General features: G+C 39.3%; 1 protein-coding gene across 2 annotated transcripts; it reads left to right on the top strand.

The window, feature by feature from the left end:
* Positions 1-525: 525 nt before the first annotated feature.
* blm (BLM RecQ like helicase) lies at positions 526-11,204 on the top strand. Of its 2 annotated transcripts, XM_042496654.2 has the most exons (22): positions 527-870; positions 2,680-2,740; positions 2,825-3,476; positions 3,595-3,727; positions 4,572-4,675; positions 4,776-4,890; positions 4,984-5,639; positions 5,851-6,027; positions 6,146-6,264; positions 6,356-6,469; positions 6,582-6,680; positions 6,771-6,919; positions 7,023-7,129; positions 7,465-7,625; positions 7,723-7,918; positions 8,618-8,808; positions 8,897-9,041; positions 9,176-9,375; positions 9,558-9,753; positions 10,195-10,317; positions 10,434-10,635; positions 10,773-11,204. In XM_042496654.2, the coding sequence occupies exons 1-22, from the start codon at positions 776-778 to the stop codon at positions 10,960-10,962; spliced, it is 4,185 nt and encodes a 1,394-aa protein (XP_042352588.2). In that variant the 5' UTR covers positions 527-775; the 3' UTR covers positions 10,963-11,204. The 2 variants fall into 2 exon arrangements, with proteins under 2 accessions (XP_042352587.2, XP_042352588.2); XM_042496653.2 differs by having other exon boundaries at positions 526-870; positions 2,680-3,476.
* The last annotated feature ends 7 nt before the right edge of the window (positions 11,205-11,211 follow it).

The following is an 11,211-nucleotide window of genomic DNA, read 5'->3' as shown; positions in this document are numbered from 1 at the left end:
TTGATGTAAAAAAGAAAAATCTTGATTTTTTTCATTCTGATGAGGATAGAATAAGCTTGATGAGCCTCAGTTTATCCTAGTTGTTTATATGCTCAGTACAACATAAACCTCTTTATATGCATGCCTATCCAAAGCCTTCCAAAATATACCAAGCCATGACCATGGATAAATTATACATTTACACAACAGTTATCATTTGTCATGATGACTATCACATACTTTAATAAGTAATACTACTTCACAAAAGTGATATTAGTAAATACAGTTGACAAAAATCTGCCTGCAATCATTTTGTAGTTCAAAGGCAATAAGAGAAAAAATACTAGAATTTTATTGGTACAATTGCACGAATTATTTGGGCTACAATAATAGTAACAGTAATACTACAAATACTTAAACAATATCGTGTTTCTACACCCAGTATCATTTTTTTGGGCGATTTCCATAGTTTTAGGATCCATGTCAAAAAACTACATTTCCCAGGATCCTCAATCCCGCCGGGTTCGGCCAATAAGGAGCCAGTTTGTTAAATGGGCGCAAACTCCGTTGTCTGTTTTACTCACATCCCTGAAGCGAGTAAGCACAGTGTTTGAATTGGCAGGTAAAGCGGTCTAAGTTCAATGAACTTTAATGAATTACAAGTGAAGCGCGAGCGTCCGGTCATTTGTCTCACCCAGTGTCACGAGCAATGCTGAGGTAAACCGCCGCCACTTTGTGAACTCAGCTCAGACTGCTGGCAAGCTAGCACTGGCTAGCTTAGCCTCTCATAACAACAATGTCTGGTCTTCCACTAAATAACTTGAAGGAGCAGCTGGCGAGGCACAGCAATGCTGCTCAGAGCAAGCTGTCTCTGGCTAAACCTAAACCGGGGTAAGTCTACCGCGAGCTCATGCTAACGTGAGGAAATAACACTAGTTAACGCTAGCTAACTTGTAGCTTTGAGCTGTCAGCTGTGCTAGCTGATAGACACTCCTCAGCATTATCAACTTAACAGGGGTGTGTTTGCTTTGTTAGAGATGACTTACTGTGCAAAATGTGTGTATGCTACATTTCAGAGGTGTCGTGCATTCAGAACAAGTAGTTTCCCAATTCTAACGTTTTATGAGCAAGTCTTAATTCATCATGAAGGAAGTCTGTTTGTCATACAGCAGAATATACGTATGTTGATCTAAGTGGTGGAGGTCCAAAAATACTGTATTGTTTTACTGTTTGTACGCATTAAAGTTACATTTGCAATTTGTCTAGATATTATGCACCCTATACTACAAGGATATTAATAACTGCTGCCTTTAAGACAACGCGGAAGTTACTGGCACGACACTGAAGTCAGTTTTAGATTTGTTACTATTGATTCAGCAGTGATGGGGAGAGTTAAGGGTTTTTTGCACCTCTTACTGTTGTGAAAGCATGTTAGACATGTAAGGTAAAGCCCCGACGCTGTGTGTAACTGACTTTCACACTTGTGAAACTGCAAAATGCAAAACAACTAAAGAGTGTACTGCTTATTTAACTTTTTGACCACATTAGACCAGGTCCAGATTAAAAAGTATTATACTAAGAGAGGTCAAATCTGGACTGGATTATCCCAGAAAGACTGGAGATGATTTAAAACTCTGTTTCTGTAAAATCTTTGTACTATTTGTGAAAATGCATAAAAGGAAGATGAGTCAAATCTAGACTAGATTGTCCCAGATTGGCTAAATATTATTTAAAACATGATTTTGCGGAAATGCAAAAGAAATATGGGGAAAATTCCGCTACTTTTTTTCATATGTAGACCACATGAGACCAGGTCCAGATCAAACCCCTGTATTTATTCAGGTCAAACCTAGATTATTCTATCTGATGTGTGAAAAAAACAATTGAATCTCATTTTTTTTGCATTTTCACAAATAGAATATAGGTTTCACAAATCTGACATTGTGTTGTAAATAACCTTAGTCTCTCTGGGATAATCTAATCTAGGTTTGGCCTGTATAAGTATAGTGTTTTTTTGGCAGAGTCCTGGTCTCATGTGGTCAGCAAGTGGAGAAAAAACAGTGAAATCTTCCTCGTTTTGCATTTTCGCAAATAGAATAAAGGTTTTACAAGTGTGAAAGTAGGTCCGAAATAGTGTCAGGACATTACCTTAAATGTCTAACATACTTTCACAACAGTAAAAGGTGCAAAAATCGGTCGCTGAGCAATGTAAGTTACTTTTCCCTTAAATGTCTCTGTTCAGCTAATGTTTGTAGTGTTTCCTGTGGCTATTAACTCATAATGGAGAGGCACTAAGTGCTGTGTCATTTTAAAGCAAATCATTCTTGATTTTTTAGCTGTAATCACTTGTCACCACTGATCAGACTTAAGACCCGGTGGCTGCAGCTGCTCTCCAGCTGGTACCTGGCTGCACATATTGTGAAAAATAACTGCGTAATGTGTAAAATAAATTGTGACATTCTAAACAAATCAGCCATGTGCCTGTGGATATGTTCATGCTAAAACCAAACCAATTTGTTAACAGTTATGAAAAAAGAAAATTTAATTTTGTTCCCAATTGAAAAGAGAAAGATTTGGAAACACAAAATTAAAAGTTGACTACCATCTTAAACCATCCAATCTCAAGTTGGAAGAGCATTACGCCCTTGCTTTTAACTGTCACATTATGTTTTCATAATTTCACACTGGTTTATTTTTCAGGGCCTTTTCTTTCAAAAAGAAGTCCTCATCAGGTACAACTAAGGTGGAAGTCCTGACCAAGGTAATCTCCTCTAATGTTTTGGCAAACAGGAATGTCAATGTCCCTAAGAACCCTTTGGTGACTCAGTCTCCTTTTTTAAACAAGCTTGAGAGACCTCAAAAATCCCAATTCAACAGCTTCTTCCCTGTAAGTTCAAAAGGCACATCGGACTCCATCAGCCCAGCAGGTAACTGTGCTCCTGCAGGCCAGACTCCTTCGGCAGTGTCCGTTACTAAGGTGAAAACAGCTTCAACTAAATCTGACAATCAGTTCACTAGTAGCAATGGAGACAACTCCACAAGTCTGGATACATCTCTGGGATTCACATTAGACGACTGGGATGATTTTGATGACTTTGAAACTCCTGTCAAAGCAAAAAATGACTCATTCAGTTCAGAAATATCTGGGAAGACTGCCAATCCAGGATCATCTTTTAGTGAAGAAAAAACACAGTTCGCAGGGAAATTAAACCATGATGTATCTCTTATAACACCGGAGTTGAGCACTGGTTTTGCAAAGAAGAAGGGCCTTTCCACAAGTGAACAGTCTTGTATGAAGACAGATAAACGTGAGCACACAGTCAACAAAGCTGCAGCTTCTGTAGGACCTAATTTAAATCAGGACCCAGCAGAGTTTGAACACCAGGATTCTCCAGTTAGAAGGCCCAGAAGAAATCTTCCTGCTCCTGTAACCTCTGTCTTCAGTGACAGTGAAGAGGACAACAGTGATGTGATTGAGCCTCTAAAAGAAAGGACAGGTAACAAGCCATTTCTTGCAGCAGTTGTATTTCATTTTTACATTAAGAGGTAGATATGGCTCTGGAAAGCATTAAATTAAACAAAATAATACACAGGCTATATTTTTTTGCCTTTCAGATAATAAAAAATGTATTGACCCAAAGGCAATACAGCTTTGTGACAATTCAGAGCCTGAAGATGATTTTGATTACATTCCCCCTTCTCCGATCCCTGATGACATCTCTTACAACACTTCTACAAAGGAGACCAGGTCAGTTTGTTCAGTTTATTATTTATTTAAAATCTGTTGTCACAGGTTCTTGTGTATTCATGGTAGTAAATATACTTGCATCATCTGTAACCATGTTACAGTTGATGATTATTATGATGATGATGATGATGATGTAGAGTATTCCACCCATTCAGCATTGTTGGACTTATGATGGCCTGTTCAAAAAAAAGAGAGAGAGAAACTAATGCAGATGACGTCTTTCAGTATGCTACACATTCTTTTTCCCTATAGTTTTTTTTTCTTGTTTTGTTTTGTCATCAATAATACCTATTTGAAGAAGATAAAGATAAGACTACATAGAAGGCAACATAGCTCAATGTCAGCAAAACCAGTAATACAATTAAGTAAAAAACACATAGAAGAATTGCAGCAGTACAAAGTTGTTGTTTTTTTACATTTATTTAACCAGGTTGTTCTCATTGAGATTAAAAATCTCTTTTTCAAGGGAGATCGGGCCAAGAAAGTCAGCAGTGAAAACACAAAATGCAATTCACAAACACTAAAATTTGCATTAAAAGATAACTATCTAAGAGTCAAAAGAGAGGTCCCTGAGAGTCAATTGTACAACCAGTCAGGCTAAAAACATCAATGTCCTATAGAATCCATAGAGTAGAAACTATATTCACTGCACTATCAAAAATAAAATCTATTATTTTTAATAGTGCAGTGAATATAATGAGTGCACCTTGCTGTGAAGGGTGCACACTGTTTGTGTTACTGTAACAGTTATAAGTGTCAATGTGTTTATGATGTTAGACTGATTTCACCCTCAAGAGAATTTTGAAAAGCAAATGGAACACAATTTTTATTTTATCTTAAACAGATCTAAATCAGCTGGTGCTGAAAGCCGAGAAAGTCCTGTGCAATCAAAGGGACCCATCACGACACTACCCGAACCCTCTGATCAACACTCAAAGGACAAAATAAGTGGGTGTCAGCCTTTTCTTGATTTGTCTGGTTCTTGTGCAAATCCCATTTAGAAAAGTAGCGTTCATTAATTTAGATGTTTCTTCTGATCATTTTGCAGATGAGCAACTCTTCAGTATCATGGAGTCAATTTGTTCTCTGGTTGATTCCATCCCTGAACATGAACTAATAGCTCTGTCATATGGAGATGAGCTTTTGCTGAAGAGGGCTCAACGGTGTGTATATTTGAGTGGAAAACAGATTTGTTATTATTTATAATATTTAATAGATCCTCAGTATGATTGCAATCATCTGCCTCTCTCCTGCAGGAAGAGGATTCTTGCAACAGGTGGTGGCGGTTTACTAAAGATGCAGCAGCCAGACAGCACTGTGCTTTCTGAACCCAGCTTTAAAGAAAAGACTTCTCTCAGCTGTGATTCATCGAATGTTATGTCATGTAGCACCTCTTTGTCTGTGCACTCCAAAAAGCCTCCTCAGATCAGGCGATCTTCAGTCATCTCTGTGGACAATGACTCTGATCACTCTGACAGTATTATTATCACAGAGCCTTTGCACAGTAAAAATAGTGGGACCATGTATGTAAAGAGTCAGAGCACCTGTGACTCTCCATCAACCCACAGCCTCACAAATCCATCCCTTGATTTGTCAAAGAAAACGAGTACAGACCTGGATGATTCAGATCTCTTCTTCTCCCCCAAAAAGCTGCAGACTGTTGTTCAGAACAAACCTAAAACCCCAGCAACTGTTTCAGCTGCACAAGACATAGAACTAGATGACTTTTACAATGACTACTTTGACATAGATGACTTCAATGACTCAGATATCCCTGATTACTATGACGAACCCCCAAACTCCAGCACCGTGACTAGAACAGTGAAAGAGGGGGGACCAAGTAAGTCTTTGTGGGAGAAGAAACCATCAACACCTGCTCCCACACCCAAGCCGTCAAAGATCTGCTCACCTGGTAAGACTGTGGCATGAAAAAATTCACATTTACAGAAGCAGTCATTGACTATGTGTTACATGCACAAAACATTCCATTTTTGCCGTCATACTGAAAAAGACAATGTTCCTACTATTCTGTTTATGGCTGATGAAAATAAATATTTTACTTGAGTAGCCTGACAGCCTTGTGGTGCATTTTACTAACTCAGTCTTAATATTTTGTGATGCAGAGCCCACTTTCAGAAACCCGGCCCATGATCGCTTCAGAGGGTTCAATTTCCCCCACTCACAGGAGATGATGAAGATCTTTCACAAGCGTTTTGGTCTTCATCATTTCAGGTTCAATCAACTGGAAGCAATTAATGCAACAATTCTGGCGGAGGACACTTTCGTTTTGATGCCCACAGGTAAGCAATGATAAAAAGCTACAAAAATGAACTTTATCGTAGCCAATTGGAAGTAGATTTAGGACATCAACTGCAGTAAAGATGTCCACTTTTCTACTATACTTTATACTTTTTTTAGGTGGAGGTAAAAGCTTGTGCTATCAGCTGCCTGCCTGCGTGTCACCGGGAGTCACTGTGGTCATTTCTCCCCTCAAATCACTCATTGTAGACCAGATCCAGAAACTCACTACACTAGATGTAAGTATGTTTTCTCCTGTTGGTCATTTGGATCAGTATAAAGTATATGACGTTGTTGTAATATGTTTTGTACTATTTTTTTAAATTCCAGATCCCAGCAACAAGCCTGTCTGGTAATGTAAGTGAGACAGAAGCAGGCAGGATTTATATGCAGCTCTCCAGGAAAGACCCCATCATTAAACTTCTCTATGTCACTCCTGAAAAAGTGAGAAATAATATTTTCTCTAGACTCTAAATGTGCATTTTTTTTGTTTGCTATAATTAAAGTTAGTATTAATTTTGTTTACTCAAGACTGATGCATCTCTTTCTTCACCAGTTGAGTTTAAGTAACAAGCTGATCTCTGCCCTGCACAACCTGTATGAGCGAGGCCTTTTGGCGCGCTTCGTCATAGATGAGGCCCATTGTGTCAGTCAGGTGTGTTCCTCTGCTTTATCCACAATCTGCAGTGTGCTTTTATTTATGTAACAGCTGTTGTGAATCATCCTACAACTGTGAATCTTTCAGTGGGGTCACGATTTCCGCCCAGACTACAAGAAGTTGCATGAACTGCGTCAGAAGTTCCCCAACGTGCCGATGATGGCCCTGACAGCCACCGCCACCCCGCGTGTTCAGAAAGACATCCTGAACCAGCTGAATATGACTCGGCCGCAGGTGTACGTGCTCCATCCATCTCTAATTTTAAAATAAGTTCTATTTTAATATCTTGGAATTCAAACAGCCAACAGCTTTCTTATTTTCCGTGTAATTTCTCTTTAGGTTCACCATGAGCTTCAACAGAACAAACCTGAAGTACGCTGTCCTGCCCAAGAAACCCAAAAAGGTTGACGAGGACTGCATTAACTGGATCAAGAAGCACTACCCACGTAAATAATTCAGAGCAGCTTTTCCTGATCCTGGCTATTTTCAGAACACTGCTGTATCTGTTTTGGGGTTGTTTCATAGTTGTATGTGAACACACTGAGGTCCATCATATCTGAATATTGTTGAAAGAACAGTTACATAAAGCACATAAAATTCTTGAGTTTATATCAGAAATAGTTTAAAATCAAAGCTTCCGCCAGACAGTGAAATGCTTTTGTAAGCAGGCTTTTAATAAATTAAAAAACATGTTTGAATCATCCTAGTAGAGAATATTTTGTGAATGATTACAGACCCCCTCTCTCTTTTGTTTTTTAACCTGCATCTCTGCATGTTACAGGTGACTCTGGCATCGTGTACTGCCTGTCCCGTAACGACTGTGATGCCTTGGCTGAGAGTCTGCAGAGAGCAAAGATATTAGCGCTGGCGTATCACGCAGGACTGAGTGACGGTGACAGAGAATACGTGCAGAGCAAGTGGATCAACCAGGATGGCTGCCAGGTGAAGTCACCACTCACTCAATGATATGATACCAGGATGAATGATAATTGCATTTGGATACAACGTAACATACAAATTCTTTCCTCTTGTCTCCCAGGTCATCTGTGCCACCATAGCCTTTGGCATGGGCATCGATAAGCCTGATGTGCGCTATGTGATCCATGCCAGTCTGCCTAAGTCAGTGGAGGGTTACTACCAGGAGTCTGGGAGAGCTGGCAGAGATGGAGAGATCTCTCACTGTATTCTTTTCTACTCCTACACAGACGTTCACCGCATCAAGAGGATTATCAGCAGTATGTAGCAAAAATTTTGAGATTTCGTATTGCATGCAAAATGTGTTCTGATTGTTTTTGGTACCATATATTTACAGAAAACTTTGAAAAACATTTTCTCCCTAGTGTGGTATGTGTATTACTGTCTATTTTGTAATAATAGTATAATGCTTACATTGTGTATTCTGCAGATGTTCTATACATATGTATTTACAAAGTACTATAAGTTTTTTTCTATGTATATATATTGTTCTCTCTAGTGGGTGGTATGCATCTTACTGTGTGTTTTCTGCTTTTAATTTTAATCTTTTAAAACCTGAGCAAATTTGATTTCTTTCTACAACACAGGGAGAAGGCAATGAGCAACTTAAGAACACATGGCCCAAAAAATAGCAAGAAATTAGTAAAATGTTATTTGGGTAATTTTTTTCTGTAACATAATTTTAAATATGTAAATATTATGATTATAAATTTTTCCATCGTTTTTGACAATTCCCCCTGTGTTTTTGAAAGAAATCAAACCAATTTTTATCTGTCTGTCTGTCTGTCCGCCAGTCCCTCCCTCCCTATGTCTATTAATATGTCTGTCTAATATATCTACTAGTTTGTCTTTTCTCCATAATCCTGAAGCCTATGAAATCATTTAAAGCGTATTTACTTTCCAAATGACTAACTACATATAAGTCATGTAGACTCAGACGGCTCTGTTTTCACTCACAGTGGACAGAGAAGGTGACAGACACACCAAGGCTACTCATTACAACAACCTCCACAGCATGGTGCACTTCTGTGAGAACATGATGGAGTGCAGAAGAATTCAGCTGCTCGCTTACTTTGGAGAGATGAAGTTCAACAAAAGCTTCTGTAAGGAGCACGCAGACGTCAGCTGTGACAATTGCGCCAAACCCAACGTAGGAATAATTTTTCTCTTTTATTCGTAACAAATTCAAAACGCACCCAGACAGCTGAGCATGAATGGTTGAATGTTTCTGTTTGCAGCAATACAAGATGAGAAATGTCAGTGAAGACGTGAAGAAGATTGTGAGGTTTGTCCAGGAGAACTGTGAGAAAGTCGGAGCAAAGTTTGGCAGGACCGCTCAGCAAAACCGACTGACATTGAATATGCTAGTGGACATCTTTGTAGGTAAAGCACATTCTTGCAATGAAAACTGATTTTGCAACTGTGAATCTTGCATGATGTCTTGCACTGTTGTGTTTATATTCCATGTGGCAAGAATTGACAGCCATCTGATGCCAGCAATTGTTTGTTTGTGCCAGGCTCTAAATCTGCCAAGATACAGACAGGGATGTTTGGGATGGGAGGAGCCTACTCTCGGCATAATGCTGACCGTCTCTTCAAAAAGCTGGTGCTGGACAACGTCCTGGTGGAGGACCTCTACATCACAAACAACGGCCAAGCTGTGGCGTATGTCTCTGCTGGACCCAAAGCCATGAATGTGCTATCTGGACACATGCAGGTAACCTGACATATCCACTATACCGCAGCATGAAGAGCATGATATACAACATTTATTAAAGTGGAAACAGGCATATATTTCATTATAAGTTACAGCAAAAAATGTCTGTTTCCACTTTAAAGTTCCGGGTAAAGACGAAAACCAAAAAAGCCAAACAATAATCGGTACTTCTCTGATTGAAGGTGGAGTTCTATGAGACAGAGAGTGCATCCAGCATCAGAAAACATAAATCTGCTGTGGCCAAGAACGTCTCCCAGAGAGAGGAGAAGGTTCAGCAGTGTCTGAATGAGCTGACGGATCTGTGCAAGCAGCTGGGGAAAGCGTTTGGCCTTCACTATTACAACATTTTCTCCACTGCCACCTTGAAAAAGATATCTGGTAATTTCTGGAGCAACATAAAGTTCACCTCCAATGAAGATCAAGTTTTTAGCCATGTTAACATACCCCGATGGTGTTTTTTAAATTCTAGAAGACATATCATGAGTGAAATAAGAAGTTACAGTTTCACTAACAACTGGTGATTGGGAACAAGACGTATGTAACATTAGCAAGACATTATTAGCTGTTTGATAATGTAGTCACGTTATCTATTACAGTTCTAACAGAGAGTGCAATGAGCAGATGCACAGGTGAATAGGTTCACTGGAGCTGCAGCTGAGGGGCAGAACTTAAACTAAATAAGGCTAAGTGTAGAGTTGCATCTAAGCCATGAGTGGATTTATATTTTCACTGAAAAAATCCCACTTCTAAATATGTTATTAACTGTCCTTTAAAAATGATACAACCAACCAACAATCCAACTTTTTTTGACATGGACAGAAAAGCTTTCTTCTGACCCCGAAGTCCTCTTACAAATCGATGGTGTGACAGAAGACAAACTGGAGAAGTATGGAGCTGAAGTCATTCAGGTCCTACAGAAATACTCTGAGTGGCAGCTGCCTGGTAAGAGCCAGCAAAAGTTTGTGCACATTTCACCTCATTTCCTTGACTCATAAACTCTTTTTTTTTTCTCTCATTTTGCACTTCATGGTATTAATCTTACATCTTCTCTTTAACAGAGGAACAACAGACTGACAACGGTGGAGACGGGTGGATCGACACGGCACAAGGCCGCACATATGGAGACTCTGATGATGACACAGAGTCCTCCACGTACTTCAGTAAGCAGGCTACACAGGGACAGAAGAGAAAGAAAGCTCCATTCTTCAAATATGCCAAGAAGAAAAAAGCATACGGCAACACAAGTTCCAACTCTAAAGGGTCTGTATTGTGTTTGTCTCACATTTTAATACAGAGCTGGTCCTCATGTTTAGCAGTGATCCTTACTGTATTGCTGAAAACGTATTTCCTCTTTTCTCTCCTGTGCTGCTGTGGTGGTGGTGGTGTTGTGGATTCAGACGTGGCTATAGCAGCAATAAATCGTTCTCATCGTACAGCTATAGAGGTGGATCAAAAGCTGCAGGCCGGGGGTCAAGGAGCTCAGCAGGAGATGCATCAACAGGCAGGACACCAGGCATCCTGACCACCCCAACCCTTCAAACCAGTAACAGACCCTTCCTAAAACCAACCTTTTCATACTTGGACTAAGGCCTTCTTCTGGATCTGGCTTTCTGGGATAACAGACTGCTTTTTTCAGACCAAGTTGATTTTCCAGTTACATGCAACTGTTCATTGAAACTGCTAGAAGTGTACATATTTATGTTGTTTAGATTTTGTATTGATTGTTGTAAATTGTGACTTTTCACTGACTATTTTCATGCAATTGTTTTTAAAGATTTTTTTATATTAAATATTAAGGACCAATTAAAACGTTGTAATAATTAACTTCAGCTGGTG

This window comes from Plectropomus leopardus, chromosome 7, assembly GCF_026936395.1.
Source record: "Plectropomus leopardus strain MGB_pleo_1.0 chromosome 7, ASM2693639v1, whole genome shotgun sequence".
Lineage (NCBI taxonomy): Eukaryota > Metazoa > Chordata > Actinopteri > Perciformes > Serranidae > Plectropomus > Plectropomus leopardus.
This window is presented reverse-complemented; position numbering and strand designations above follow the sequence as displayed.